Source organism: Oppia nitens, unplaced genomic scaffold, assembly GCF_028296485.1.
Source record: "Oppia nitens isolate AA-2021 unplaced genomic scaffold, nextdenovo-longstitch-racon4-pilon3 scaffold2_pilon_pilon_pilon, whole genome shotgun sequence".
In the NCBI taxonomy this organism is placed as follows: Eukaryota; Metazoa; Arthropoda; class Arachnida; order Sarcoptiformes; family Oppiidae; genus Oppia; species Oppia nitens.
Window position 1 is genome coordinate 3,676,556 of NW_026533210.1, and position 16,442 is coordinate 3,692,997.

General features: G+C 24.5%; 4 protein-coding genes across 4 annotated transcripts; all 4 read left to right on the forward strand.

Annotated features, from left to right (window-relative positions):
• The first annotated feature begins 1,509 nt into the window (after window positions 1-1,509).
• Window positions 1,510-2,389, forward strand: LOC128956173 (eggshell protein 1-like). The gene is made up of 3 exons (XM_054301857.1): window positions 1,510-1,614; window positions 1,711-2,002; window positions 2,086-2,389. The coding sequence occupies exons 1-3, from the start codon at window positions 1,612-1,614 to the stop codon at window positions 2,295-2,297; spliced, it is 507 nt and encodes a 168-aa protein (XP_054157832.1). The 5' UTR covers window positions 1,510-1,611; the 3' UTR covers window positions 2,298-2,389.
• Window positions 2,390-8,421: 6,032 nt separating this feature from the next.
• Window positions 8,422-9,934, forward strand: LOC128955644 (choline kinase A2-like). The gene is made up of 3 exons (XM_054301317.1): window positions 8,422-8,829; window positions 9,095-9,778; window positions 9,854-9,934. The coding sequence occupies exons 1-3, from the start codon at window positions 8,422-8,424 to the stop codon at window positions 9,932-9,934; spliced, it is 1,173 nt and encodes a 390-aa protein (XP_054157292.1).
• A 1,016-nt stretch (window positions 9,935-10,950) lies between these two features.
• LOC128955645 (choline/ethanolamine kinase-like) lies at window positions 10,951-12,351 on the forward strand. Its single transcript, XM_054301318.1, has 3 exons — window positions 10,951-11,367; window positions 11,481-12,152; window positions 12,237-12,351. The coding sequence occupies exons 1-3, from the start codon at window positions 10,951-10,953 to the stop codon at window positions 12,315-12,317; spliced, it is 1,170 nt and encodes a 389-aa protein (XP_054157293.1). The 3' UTR covers window positions 12,318-12,351.
• Window positions 12,352-12,597: 246 nt separating this feature from the next.
• LOC128955647 (choline/ethanolamine kinase-like) lies at window positions 12,598-15,712 on the forward strand. The gene is made up of 5 exons (XM_054301319.1): window positions 12,598-12,632; window positions 14,558-14,945; window positions 15,142-15,228; window positions 15,289-15,642; window positions 15,707-15,712. The coding sequence occupies exons 1-5, from the start codon at window positions 12,598-12,600 to the stop codon at window positions 15,710-15,712; spliced, it is 870 nt and encodes a 289-aa protein (XP_054157294.1).
• The last annotated feature ends 730 nt before the right edge of the window (window positions 15,713-16,442 follow it).

The window sequence follows — 16,442 nt, forward strand, 5'->3', positions numbered from 1 at the left end:
ACATTATAATAAAAAAAATAATGACATTAAAAATGTAAATTTAAAATTATGATATAAATCTATTTTGGGTACATTATAAATTTAATTAATTAAATTATGCATTAATTTATCAGATGATAATAAATAATTTAATTTTAAATAGAGTCTTCAACAGAGGCGGCGGTTATTATAGTAATTACAATTATATGGTCACCAATAGGTTGAATTAAAAAAATGATCAATGTAAAATTATAGATAAGTTTAAACTAAAAAAAATTTAATTAATTGTATGAATAGTCAGATAATTTAAAGTCGACTCAAAAAATTTTTAACAAAAATAATAACTAACTGCATTTATCTGGTAAATCATACAATTAATTAAAAAATAATCAATTACAATTTTATTTAATCTAAAATTATCTACAACTTTTTCCATGGTCATTTTTAAATTTAACGTATTTATATTAACGCATTAAACTAATATTTCTCAATTAATATTCAAATTTTCAGTTTAATATTGCATTAATTTTTATTTATTATATTTATGCAATAATAACTTTTATAAATGTTTAATTTACCTAATAAATATATATATATTTACATAGTATGTCCATTTAACTCTTTATATTTGCATAGATGTAAAAATTAATTATAAATAAACTAAATTATTTGATAATATAATATTAATTGTCGAATTTTTAAATATTTTATTTTACATATTATATAAATAGATTTAATATACAATTTGGTCAATTAATAAGATAATATTTTTTATAATTTTAAAAAGGTCGGTATTTTAAAAATAATTTTGTTTTTTTAGATACTATTTGTCAAAATATTTTATTTTTGAATCTAATTATATTGATTTTATTATTATTAATGAAAGTGTTTCTTAACCTTATTTTTCATACCAGACAAGTCCTATACAAAACTCGTTAAGTATAGATTAAAAGCAATATAAATAAAAAATTATTTTATGATAAAAAATTAGTATATTATAAAAAAAACTAATGTCTAACAAATAGTGTCACGACATCTAAACCTGATTTATTGTAATAGAAATTAATAGATTAATAGACTCATTCAGTAATATAATATTAATATAATAGTAATTTTTTCTATTAGAAATATATATACCTTATAATGCCTTATAATTTAATTGTTTGTATCAAATATACTGTAAGCTGTTATATATTTTGATATAAAAATAAGTTTTCAAAAAAAAGTTTTAAACCTAAATATATTTTTTTTACTGATAACTAATACACAAAGTTGAATGTCAATTTTAATTGTATGTTTAAATTTAATGTCATTGATTTTTTATACGTCTAATGTATATTTCTATAAAAATAAATTGTTTTTTTTTGTTTCTAAAATAACATTTTTATAAAATTAAATAGAAAATCAATTTATTATGTATTTTTTATTCTAACAATTGATCTAAAATATTTAATTATATACATATGATAATTGGTTGATTAATATTTTAAGATATTAGACCACAATTACTAGCAAAATGTGTTTAGTTTGGTTTGACTATAAATATGAGGTCCGACTGCAGTCAACAATCATTCAAAACAACTTTTCAATTCATTTGTATTTGAAAAGAAATTTTAGCAAACTATCAACAAAATGGTAAATATTTTGCTAAAATAGTGTTTTTTAATGATATTATGTGTAAATTGTTATAAACTTAATGTTAACTAAATGTTTATATTAACTCCTATTCAGAGGCTGTATATAATATGTTTGGCAGTTATGTTGGGTGTCCTTCTCATCGGTCGCAGTCGGGCCGAGTTTAGCGACTTCGGCGACTTTGATAACGACGACTTTGGCAGTGAAATGACATCGGGCAGTGACCTGTCCTCTGGTGGCGACGACGGTGGCGGTGGAGGTCTATATTCTAGAGGAGGAGGTGGTGTCGATCTGTACTCAAGTGCTGATATGTCTCACGATCTCGTGTTTGACGAAACAACGTTTGACTCGTTTGGCGACGACTCTGACCTACTGTCCGGTCATAAAGGTTTAACTCTTATATCCAATTAATTGCAAACACTTCAACAACAATAAACCAAAAAAATCATTTTATTTTCTGGGCTCCGGTAGGTTGGAAAAAGAAGGGCTGGAAGAAACACGGACACGGAAAGTGGAAAAAGAAAGGACACAAGGGCTGGAAAAAACACGGGGGCAAAAAGGGGTGGAAAAAACACGGTAAGGGATGGAAGAAACACGGAGGTCATAAAAAGGGATGGAAAAAGCACGGGGGTCACAAGGGATGGAAAAAACATGGAGGCCATAAAAAGTGGAAAAAGTGGTAAACATACTATACTTATCGGACACCGGAAAACCTACAAACTTAATGGCATTCATTATACGGACTATGACTTTGTTATCATCTTAATCATCATTGCGAGGCATTTAAGTTACAATTAGTTGTTTAACCAATTAGTTTCATTTGACAATATTTTATTTAATTTAATTTATATTATTATTATATTATTATTTATGTTTGTAATTTAGAGTAATGTACAATTTTAATTTAATATTTATTATATTTTAATTATTTATTTTATTTATTTATATAAATAATTTAATTTGTATATTTATATTTTTACAATTTCTAATATAGTATTAAAAATGAGAGCAAATAAATAAAAATTAATTGCATTAAAATAATTGTATTAATTTATTTCGATTTTTTTATTATTATTAATATTAGTGAATATATGATAAGTTTAAAAATGATTTACTATAATATTATTAATAATATTATATAGTAAATCATTTTTATTTTTTCACTAATATTTTCAGTATTTAAAAAAACTAATATATATTTTCAAGTATTATCCTCTCCTCGATAGAAAGGGTGTCCTCCAGAAATTCATACGTTGCACAGCCTGTAGTCTAGATTGTCTGGCCTGAACTAACATGTTTAGCAAATTTTTTCCACCATTGGGTCGGCCAGCACTTGACAATTGCTGGTGCATGTTTCTGGCCGGTGCTCGCCTACCTGTTTGCGGTGGCGGCTGATCAGATGGACTCACCGCTGGTATAGTTGCTAATAATTTTTATTTTAGTATATAAAAACATTTTACTAATTATAATTATAATTTACAATTTTAAATTAATTTTTTAATTAAACAAGTATTTACCCTGAGTATTGGGAAAACCAGGTCCCGGTCCCGGTATAATTGGTGGTATAATACGACCGCCTGGTATACGTCTGCGATTACATCCACAGTTGGGCACCAGTAGGACGTATTGGTTTTTAAGGACAGCACTTTTAAACGGTTCAAATTGCGGCTCAACGACACTAGTGTCCAGTTTAGTGTTACCGATATTTATTGATTTTTGCTTATCATTAGTAATAGTAAATGATGACACCATTAATATTAATACATTAAAAATACTAAAAATAACATAAAAAGTGTAACTATATTTCATTATTTAAATTATCTATCATTTATGATAGACATTTTTTTATTGGAAAGTTGTAATTTAAAATAAAGGTATTTTTAAATTAATCTAATTAAACATTTTAATTACAATAATATTGATTATGAAATATAATATTTTTTTTATTAATTAGAATCTGTATTCAAATTAGAATATTTATTATAATTATTATATCGTTTTTTATTGTATCAAACAAATGAGTAAACAATAATAAATTAAATAATAGATCTAAATTACAAATGATTAGTCTACTTATGTAATTGATATCATATATTAACAAATTTAATTAGGACACGATTGTATATTATGTTAATGTAAAGTTAGGAAAAATACTGTATAATAAATATTTGTAAATTATATTTAAAATTTTATTATTGTTTAATAATAAAATAATAAGAAATTATCGAAATTAAACAGTATATAAATGATTACAATTTAAGTAATTATAGTTTATTAATAATTCACATCAATTGTATTGTAAACATAATTAATTATGTTAACTATTTTAATTAATATAAAAATTGTATAATACAATAATGTAAAACATTTTATTATGCTTATTAAATATATTTACATAAAAAATTCAAATACAGTTTAAAAATAAACAAAAACTAATTTATAATAATGTAAAGCTAACTAAATCTTAAAAAATTATACTGTTTTTCAAAAACGATTTATAATATAAATTCTATCTAAAATAATTTAAAATAATTTAATATTTTAAATTGAGATCTAATTAGTTTTAACTTTTATTTTAGAAATTTATTAAATGTTTATTTGTATTTGGTATTACATTATGCTATTTACAATATATTACAATATTTTTTTTACAAAAAATAACAATAATGTGATAAATATAATACTTTTATTAATATTCATTTAACAGAAGTATATTATTATTATTCAGATATTATTAAATCAATCATTTCTTTGCATAAATTTACGTCTTTTTCTGACTCTATTCCTATATTTTTCGCCCATTTTTTCAATTCTTTGTCTTCTTTGTCTAATTCGTGTATTTCTATCCATTTGTCGATCATTTCTGTTATTAATTTTATTAACATTTTTATTAATTTTATTATTATTATTGGATTTTCTATTATTTCTATTCAGATTTCTTCTATTTTTTCTTTTACTCTGATTATTATCATTATTATTATTAGAATTTTGTTTATTTTTATTTTTATTTTTAATTACAAATTTAACTTGATTATTGTTATTTTTATTTTTTATGTTATCATCAAAATTTTTATTATTATTAATAAATTTATTATTTATAAAGTGACTATTATTTGAAAAATTAGGACACGTATGACACGGGTTATCCTTTTTTGTTGATATCGGTGTAGTTGTTGTTGTAGTTGTTGTTGTAGTTGTTGTTGTAATTGTTGTCAACTGTATTGATGTTAATTCTGTTAAATCGTTGTTTGTATCACTTTCTTCATCAATATTATCTTCACTATTACTTTCATAATATCTATCAGTGCTTTGTTTAATCTCACTGTCCTTTCTTAAGGTTTGTGATATTTTTGTTTTAAGACTAATAGGTGTAGTAGTAGTTGTTGTTGCCGTAGATTTTGTCTTACGTTTAGTTTGAATACTTAATGGCAAAACTTTATTATCTCTATTATTAATTTGTTTTTGTTTATTATTAGTTTTGTTATTAATTTTTAGTTTATTTTTAATCTTTCTACGAATTGTTGTTGTCGTGGCCATCGATGTCACAGTAGTCGACAAAGTAATATCCGATTCCTCGGCATTAGTGACGGCAATATCACCGGTGTCTTCAAGTTTTTGTTCATTTGATTCTTGAGTCTGTTTTCTCTGTGAGGCCTGAGTTTGTTGTCCGCCTTCTCCACCCTCTGCTCCCTCTTCAGATGGTTGTGAAGAAGTCGGTTCCGAATTATTAGTCGGTTCTGGATTTCCATTGGGGTTTGTTGGCTGAGTTGGCTGAGTTGGCTGAGTTGGCTGAGTTGGCTGAGTTGGCTGAGTTGGCTGAGTTGGCTCAGTAGGTTCAGTTGYTTCGGTAGGTTCAGTTGGCTCAGTGGGTACACTGGGTTCAGTCGGTTGAGTGGGTTGAGTTGGCTCAGTTGGCTCAGTGGGTTCAGTGGGTTCAGTAGGTTCAGTTGGCTCAGTTGGCTCAGTTGGCTCAGTAGGATCAGTTGGATCAGTTGGATCAGTTGGATCAGTAGGTTGAGTGGGGTCTGTTGGCTGATCGGTAGGTATGGTCGGCGATACTAACAATAAAAATATAACTATAATGCGTAAACTAATATCTATCAAACCTTGAGTTACAGGCCTAACAGCTTGACCACTGGTTCCCGGTACTGATGCACAAACACATAGGAAACGACCGGATGGACCAACTGGTGAAAGAAATGGCCAGTTGTTTGTGGAAAACAAATATAACTTAGAAATGTCTAACTTGTGGATAGTTTTCAAAACTTTTGTATCATTAATATAAGGATTAATTGTTTTTGAAACGGATATATTTCCTATAAATTGATTGCCTGAATATAATTTTACAAATGACAGTATAATGATTACAATTATTATATAACTAAACTTTAGTTTAACTAACATATTATAGTTACAATAAAATAAATTAGAAATATTCAAATACATAAATTATAAATAGTCATTTAAATCATTATTAATTGTTATTATTTTGATAAAAGATTAATATTAAATGATATACATGTGTAGTATATTTATTATTTATTAATATGTCAATCAATAATAATTTGGATAATATTATATACAGATTCTACAGTTGAACAAATAATTAATACATTAACACTTATTATATTGATAAATGTATCTGTGACCTATTAATATTTTAAAATTATAATAAATAAGCAAAAATAATATTGAAATCCATGTTTAAATATTAATATTTTAATGCATAATGCATATACAATTTTAAACAATATTTTAATTAATTTTAACAGAATTATAGTCTAATATACTTTATTATCACTAATAATAATATTTATAACAAAATAATAAATTTGATTTCATGCTTACTGTATAATAAATAAAATTATATAAATTAATGTAATATTAAAATTCTAATTAATTAATGTATATATAAAATATAAAATTAGTTTTGATAATTATAATTAACTATATAATGCAATTTATAATAGTTATCAAATTGTTTTGTAATTACTAAATATATATATATATTAATTTATTGTGAATTAATATAATTATTTTTACAATACTATAATATCAGTTAATTAAATGTATGTTAGCTAACAATAATTAAGTTAAACGATAAATTAAACTATTATTTATTGATTATATTGTTTCATTGAATAATCCTTTTAAAAAATAATTAGATAGTTGTTTATAAAATTAAAGTGATTATATTCTTAATTGTGTATTTTTTTGCATTTTAAAAATATGAATTAATGTATTAATTTTATAATAAAGTACTTTCACTGATAAGTTATCAGACAAAACGTTTTTAAGTTGTAATGTTTGATAATTTCATATATCAATTCATAGATAAAAACGATATTTCATTTTAAATTTAAATAGCTTAGACATTGGATACCTGTAAATAGATTATACTATACTAAAGTAACTTTATGTTAATATTTAAGTTATTATACTATATATTATACAGTGTAAATTTATAATATTATTTTTCAATAAATTATTTTTCGATATATATATACAACAACAACAATAACGTACTCATGTAGTGGTAAATGAAACAGTTTTTAATGCATTGAAAAATACTGTATGAAAACAGATTTATAACTTATGAATTATAAGTTGAAATGTGGGGTCAAACATAAAAACGCCTTTAAAATAAAAACTAGACGTCCTTAATGATTGACATCATGTGGTAAATTGAGTTATTGGACTATTGGGTATATAAAAAAAATTTGTCTCACTTTGTGCTAAACCAAAACAATAGCAGACGCACCACAAGTACATAGATTACACTTACTATTAATATATACATACAGCTTAGTGTGTATAATAACTATGCCTTGTAAAGACTCCGCCCCCATAAGCATTAGACTTTATAATATTGCGCGCATATATATACTGTACTTAGGGTTAGATCAGATTCCCTCCCTCGTCTTATTTTCCATAAGTTCCTTATATTCCCTGTTCCCTGGGAATTCCCAGGGAAGACATTTCCTTGTGGTACCACCTATCGTACCCTAACTCACTTTACATAATGTTTAATTAAAAACACGTTTGTATAGTAAATTTCTACAAAATGTATTTAATGTTTTTACTAAATGTTTAATATTATTTGAATCGCATTTTGATTGAGTTATTGCTAACATAATGGTCCCAATTGAAACACATAGTCATTGAGATTAGGTATTTTTTAATGTATGACAAATTATATTTTCCCTTTCTAACGATCAAGGGAGGGAATATAATATATTTTCCATATTTTCCGGGAAAATTGGAGGGATTTTATTTGGGAACTTCCCTCCCTGGGAATTTCAATCTAACCCTAACTGTACTGTACTGTTATATTGAAATTATTGGCGGCCATTATTGTTTTGGTTTAGCATAAAGTGAGACAGTTTTTTTTAAATAGTATTTAAATTTTATAATATCATCGATTGGTTTATTCGAATAAAATACATAAACCCATAATAGTATGATAAAAATGTTCAAGGACAATTATACTAATTTCGATATTATTACGTTATCATTGTATATACAATAATATTACTGTAATGTATACTAATTTTTTTATACTTGTATTTTATGTATTAATATTATTATTAAATAGTATTGTTTTTTAAAAACTTTTTTTATTAAAAAAAAGTTTAAATTTTTATACATCTAGTCTATAGATTCTATAAATATCGTAGAATTTATTTTATTTTTTAAATTTATTTATTTAACTATATAAAAAGTTTTTTTTTTAAATTATATTATTAGTAATTTATTTAGAAAACTAATTTTAATTTTTAATATTATTTTAAATAAAAAAAACCAAATATGAGTGATAATAATAGTGATATTAATGATACAAACAATGAGTCAAATAAGCCAACCCTTCATCTGGAAAGGGGTCGAAATGTTGATAACTATAAGGAAAAGTGTCATCAATTATGTCAACAATATTTGGGAGGCGTTTGGTTGGACACGACTGTCGAGGATATGAAGATCAGGCGACTGAGTGGTGGACTAACCAATCAGATATACTATTGCGGTATCGATGAAAAACTTAGTACCACTGGTGATGGTGTACCCCATGAAGTGGTTGTCCTCTACTATCAGGACAAACATTTCAAGGAAAACGAACGGTTGTCCGATACGGTTATATCGGTAATGATGTCCGACAATAATTTGGGACCAAAATTGTGCGGTGTTTTTCCCGGCGGACAAATTCAAAAATTTTACAAGGTACTATTTTTTATAAATACAGTATACTAGTACAGTTAGTAGTATTAATAATAATTTATTATGCTAAATATTTTTAACATCACTAGTATTTTTTAAATTATATCAAAATAAAATTAATAATAATAATTATAAATAATTATAATATGTTATATGTTATACAATTATAAGTTTACATAATATTGAATATTATTAAGCATTTTATTGTATGAAATATTATTATTATTTTATTATAATTTTTACTAATTTTTATGAAATCATTGTTTAGAACAAGAATTTCCGAGTAGACCAACAAAATAACCCGAAATTAGTGAACAAATTAGCAAAACAGTTGGCCAGAGTTCATGCACTGGATGTACCAATTAATCGGTCAACCGATTGGATGTTTGATTATTTTTACGGATGTTATCAAAAAGCCAGTCAACGTTTTGACTTACCGGCGCTTATTGACGAGTGTCAGTGCGAAACACTCAAACTGTATGATATCAAACAAGAGTTGGATTGGCTTAAGGATGTGATCACCAATTCAAACATTCCGGTTGTCTTCACTCACGTAGACTTTCGCGGATCCAATATAATGATCACTGAAGACGAAGATATAGTAGTTTGCGATTTCGAGTATTGCGGTTACGGCTATCGGGGCTATGATTTTGGCACTATTTTTGTTGAATGGGGAAAGGATTTTGAAGTATTAGGCTATGATTACGGCAAATTCATTGGTCAGGTATCAAACAACACAAATTTTAGGCCATTCATTGAAAGTTATTTTAACGAAATGGTTGCCATATATGGCGACAAGTTTGCTGCCGATCCCCGAAATTCAGTCGATGCTATGCTCAGGGAAGCAAAATTGTTTTCATTGATTGCCTATATGTTTATCATTATTTATTCATTACAATTAACCGAATCGATAGTCAATGGTATTACAACCTATGATAAAAAACATGAAATGGTTTGTCTAAACTTTTTTTTGTCTAATATATTATATATTTATTGTTTTAATAATTAAAATTTAATTTATTTATAGAAAGAGGGAACCGATAAACTTTATAAAATATACCATGAAGTTAAAAGTAAATATCTTGAAGATAATGTGTTTCAATTTTAATCATGATTATCAATCTACAAGAAAACTGTTTATTTAATTTATTTTGTATTTTTTAAGAAATGATTTTAATTAAAAAAAATAAATAAAATTATCAAATATACAGTATAATTACAAAATTACTAACCAAATATGTTTTTTACAAAATAAAAATAAATTCATAAATATATAATATTAAAAAGACTATAAAAGTAATAATTTATAATAAATAAACTATATATTTATTTATAAAAAAAAATTATAAAAGACATAAAGAAATATTAAAAATAAAACGGATTTTAAATGATTTAATTGTCAATTTTAACAAAATTTTTTAATTATTATTAAATTTAAAAATTGTAAAAACAACGTCAATAGTTTTATAAATATTATAAAAATTAATCTTTTATTACATAAATATATAAAAACTAAAAAATAAAAAATATATATATAATTGCATAACATACCCTAGTAAAGATATAGAAATAATAAATATTGTAGTAAAGTTAAGATAATCATAATTAATATTTAATGGCATTTACTTAATTGTTGTATCTATTGTATTTAAATATTTCAATAATAGATTAAACAATAGTTATATTAGTCGGATAATAATGTAAAGTAATTCTAACTATTTATCGTCAATGACATTGAGGTAAACTAATTAAAACAGATTATTATATTATAAGTTTATTAATAGATTAGGAAAAAAAGTCCTCAGGTATCATAAAAATTACGTTTTCATTGTGTATAAAATTATTGCACTAAATATCTATAATATTGTGTAATAACGTGTAACTACTGCAATGATTGTTCAAATTAACGATAGTTTTAATTTACTGATAAAAAAGTATTTTATTCTACAGGAATATCAATAGTTCATATTTTATTTATTAAAGTATAAATACAGTAAAAGTGAAAATATAGTTTTTACTTAAACAAAACAACTTATCAATAGTATTATAATTATTAAATAATTTTTAATTAAAAAAAATTGACAAATTTAATAGTTTAATAAACTATTATAAAAATAACCAAAAATGAGTTCTAATGTTATTGATTTAAATAGCAATATAATAAAAACTGATTCAACTCAACCACCCCTTAAACTAGAAAGGGGTCAAACAATTGATAATTTTAAACAAAAATGTTATGAATTATGTCAACAATATTTAGGAGGTATTTGGTTGAACACGACTATCGATGAAGTAGAGGTCCGACGACTAAGTGGTGGACTAACCAATCAGTTGTATTACTGTGCTATAAATAAAACGACAGGTAATACCTCTGGTGATGATATACCGCATGAAGTGGTCGTCAGGTTTTATCAGGAAAAGCATTTCAGTGAAAACGAACGGATGTCCGATACTGTAATAGCGGTATTAATATCGGGAAACAATTTGGGACCCAAATTGTATGGTATATTTCCCGGAGGACAGATACAAAAATATTATCAGGTACAGTTTTAATTTAGGTATTTTTTATTTTATTATATATAGTAGTAATAAGAAAAATAATTGCTTAGCAAACTTTGTTAACTTAATTTATACTTAATTTTATAAATGTTTAGCACAAATGTTTTCGGTTAGAACAACAAAAAGATCCAAAACTAGTTGATGAAGTGGCCAAACGGTTGGCCAGAATTCATACAATGGATGTACCAAATAATCGGTCAAAAAATTGGTTATTTGATTACTTTGACTCATATTATGAAAAAGCCAATCAACTATATAATATACCGGCGCTTATCGATGAGTACCAGTGCGAGACATTGAAACAATATGACATTAAACAAGAGTTGGATTGGCTTAAGGATATGATCATCAAATCAAAGTCTCCGATTGTCTTCAATCACGTGGACTTTCGCGGATCTAATATAATGATCACCGAAAATGATGGTTTAGTACTTTGCGATTTTGAGTACTCGGCGTACGGCTACCGGGGCTTTGATTTTGGCACTATTTATCTTGAATGGGGCACAGATCCACTTCTAGTTTATAGCAATGGCATCACTGAGTTAGCAGCCGATACTGAATTTGAGCCCTTTATTAAAAGTTATTTTCAAGAAATGGTTGGTATATATGGTGACAAATTTGCTACCGATCCCCGAAATACAGTCGATGCTATGCTTAAAGAGATAAAACTATTTTCATTGGTTGCCTATATGTTTATCGTAATATTTACTCTTCAGCAAACGGAATCGGTGGTCAATGGTAATCCATATGATAAAAAATATGAAATGGTTAGTAATATTTAACATATATATATATATAGCAATCATTTATTAATTGTATTATAATTTATTTGTATTATTAATTTATTATAGAAAGAGGTAACCGAAAAAATTTATACAACTTATCACACATTGAAAAGAAAATACATTCAACAAAATTTGCTTAAATTTTAACGATTGCATAACTATTAAATGCTAAATACAAGCAACGATACAACAAAAATAACACATTTAATTAATATGTGAAATAACTTTAAATAACTTAAAAATTAATATTATTATTATCAAAATTGCAATATATATTATTATTTTTATTAGCTTTTGAAAATATCTGTAAAATAAGTACTGTATTTATTTTAAAAAGCTATATATTTTTATATTTAAAAAAATTACCAGAATAAAAATTCTATATTTTATTGTAAAATAATTAAGTTCAGTAAAAAATTTAGCCATTATGTCTATAAACGTGTTTATTGTTTATATTAAATAGTATGATATAGTAGTCATCATATGATATATCATATGTAGTGTGATATATCATTATTGTATTATTAAGTTTACATTAATTTAAGCCCAAATTCATGCAATAAATGTGCCAATTAATCGGTCAACTAATTGATTGTTTGCTTATTTTCACTTATTTTAATCAAAGACTTTATTAAATTATATGATAAACATATCAGTGCTAAACAATGAAAATGTAATGATATTAAACAAGAGTTGTATTGGATTAGGGATGTGTTGACCAATTCAAACATTACGGTTGTCTTCAATCAACATTTTTAAATAAAATCAATAAAAGAAATTTTTAAAAAATAAAACTTATTTCAAGTAATTTAATTATCAATTTTGAACAAAACCTTGTAATTAAACTTTAGGTATATTTTTATTTATACAAAACATTTACATGTAATAATTTTCAAAAAAAACTTGTAAAGTTTGTTTTCTGAAATCTATACGAGCCTTTTGTGTGCGTGTCTGTCTGTAGCATTTCATTTTGCGAATTTTGAAATTCTGACTTCAGATTCGGTTAGAGGACTACTAATAATGTATTGAAAAGTTGCATTAAAATTTTGATATCTCTTCGGGAACATAGACAAAATGGCGGCCAAAGTAAGAAAAATTTTAAGAAATTTTTTTTAAAGTATAGATTTGAATAAAGCATCAAAAACAAGAATAAAAAATATACATTAAAATTTTGATATCTCTTCGGGAACATAAAGAAAATGGCGGCCAAAGTAAAATAATTATGTAAAAATTTTAACGTTTAGAATTGTAAAGAGCATCAAAAATATGATATAATATATCAGTATAATTTTTTTTTTAAAATGGCGGCAAAAGTATAAAAAATTTTAAGAATTTTTTTTAAGTATAGATTTGAATAAAGCATCAAAAACAAGGATAAAAATATGCATTAAAATTTTGATATCTAAGGAACAAAAAGAAAAGTATAAGCGGCAAAAGTATAATTATTTTTATGATTATTTTGTTATACTAAATCATTTGATACCACAAATGAGTAGTTATTTTGTCAAACCGAGTCATTTGATACCCTACATGACTAAAGTTAAGTTTATTTTGTCATACTGAATCATTTGATACCATATATGACAATATTTATATTATGTATATTTGACCAGTTTTTAAATTTTTATATGTTATTATATAGACGCTATAATTATACAAACTAATGGTTTTCAATGCTATTCAAGTTTTCTTTCTAGCATTCTTAACTGGTTTATAAATAAAATTAATCTATTATTACATAGATATATAAAAACTATATATATATAATTATATATTATAATTTAGTAAAAATAGTAATAAGTATAATATAATTACAGTTATAATAATGATAATTAATATTTAATTGCATAAATAACTCAATTTTTATAATTATTGTATTTAAATATTTTGATTTGAAATAATAGTTTGATTATTTTAAAATATTGTAAGTAAATCTAGCTTTATCTTTACAATGTCATTATAGTAAATTATATAGATAATTAAAAATGTGTACATTATTCACAATTAAAACATATTGATATTTTTTACACTAAATGACTATGATTAATGTATAGTAATCTGCAATACGTTTTGATTATTATATTAATATAAAGTATACAAATATTATACCAAATGACTATAATATTGTGTAATAACGTATAGCAATAATTATATTATCAATTATATTATCTTATCAATAATTTTAAAGTACTTATAAAATATATTACAAATTTGTTTTATTTGTAAAGTATAAATACAGAAAAGTTAAAAACATAATTTATTTTAAACTTATTAAAGTATCATGATTACTAAATAATTTGTAATTAAAAAAATTGACAAATTTGATAGTTTAATAAATTATTGTAAAAATAACCAAAAATGAGTTCTAATATTATTGATTTAAATAGCAATATAATAAAAACTGATTCAACTCAACCACCCCTTAAACTAGAAAGGGGTCAAACAATTGATAATTTTAAACAAAAATGTTATGAATTATGTCAACAATATTTGGGAGGTATTTGGTTGGACACGACTATCGATGAAGTAGAGGTCCGACGACTAAGTGGTGGACTAACCAATCAGTTATATTACTGTGCTATAAATAAAAAGACAGTTAATACCTCTGATGATGATATACCGCATGAAGTGGTCGTCCGATTTTATCAGGAGAAGCATTTCAGTGAAAACGAACGGATGTCCGATACTGTAATAGCGGTATTAATATCGGGAAACAATTTGGGACCCAAATTGTACGGTATATTTCCTGGAGGACAGATACAAAAATATTATCAGGTACAATTTTAATTTAGATATTTTTTAGCTTATTATAAATCAATAGTACATGTAGTAATATGAAAATAATTGTTTAGTAAATAATTAGATTAAAAGTTAAATATTTGTACTCTATATCTTACAATAATGTTTATATTGCAATCAATAAAATATTTATATATTTATATTTTATTATTATATTTGTTTGAATACTTAGCACAAATGTTTTCGTGTAGAACAACAAAAAGATCCAAAACTAGTCGATGAAGTGGCCAAACGGTTGGCCAGAATTCATACAATGGATGTACCAAATAATCGGTCAAAAAACTGGTTATTTGATTATTTTGACACATTTTATCAAAAGGTTAGTCAACAGTTTGACTTACCGGCGCTTATCGATGAGTGTCAGTGCGAAACACTCAAACAGTATGACATTAAACAAGAGTTGGATTGGCTTAAAGGTGTGATCATTAAATCAAAGTCTCCGATTGTCTTCAATCACGTGGACTTTCGCGGATCTAATATAATGATCACCGAAAATGATGGTCTAATACTTTGCGATTTTGAGTACTCGGCGTACGGTTACCGTGGCTTTGATTTTGGCACCATTTATGTTGAGTGGGGAAGAGATATGCACTTAGATTATTTCAGTGGCATCACTCAGTTAGCAGCCGATTCTGATTTTAAGCCTTTTATTAAAAGTTATATTCAAGAAATGGTTGGTATATATGGCGATAAATTTGCTACCGATCCCCGAAATACTGTCGATGCTATGCTTAAAGAGATAAAACTATTTTCATTGGTTGCCTATATGTTTATTGTTATGTTTACTCTCAATCAAACACAAGCTTTAATCAATGGCGATGTTTTTGATAAAAAACATTCAATGGTTTGTAATATTCTGTATACCAATAATTTATTAATTGTTTTATAATTTTATAATTTTATTTAATATTAATTTTGTTATACCATTAACTTATTATAGAAAGAAGAAGCCGATAAAATTTATAAAACTTATTACGATTTGAAAAATAATTACATTCAACAAAATCTATTTGAATTTTAACGGTCAGACTATTCAACATAAGCAACAGTACTACACAATATCATAATTAATTAATTATAATTATAAGTTATTAAATAAATTATTTTTATAAAATTATATTATTATTATAATTTAAGAAATACTGTATAATCCTGATATAACCATTTCAAACTTTTTCATCAAGTACAAATTAATAATTTTAATTAAATTAAAATATAAATTATTATTTTTTTAATAATTTTTAAAAATATTTGCAAAATAAATGCCGTATTAATTTTAAAAAGTAATATATTTTTTATAAACAAGAGTTTCATAATTTAAATCAATGGTTTGTTATATATTTTTAATTGAATTTCAATATTTTATTTAAAAATTATACTTATTTTAGTACTATTATTAAAATTATTAACATTTTTATAGAAAGATGAAACTGAGTTTTAAAAAAAAAATATTTTTAAGTTAAATCACATATC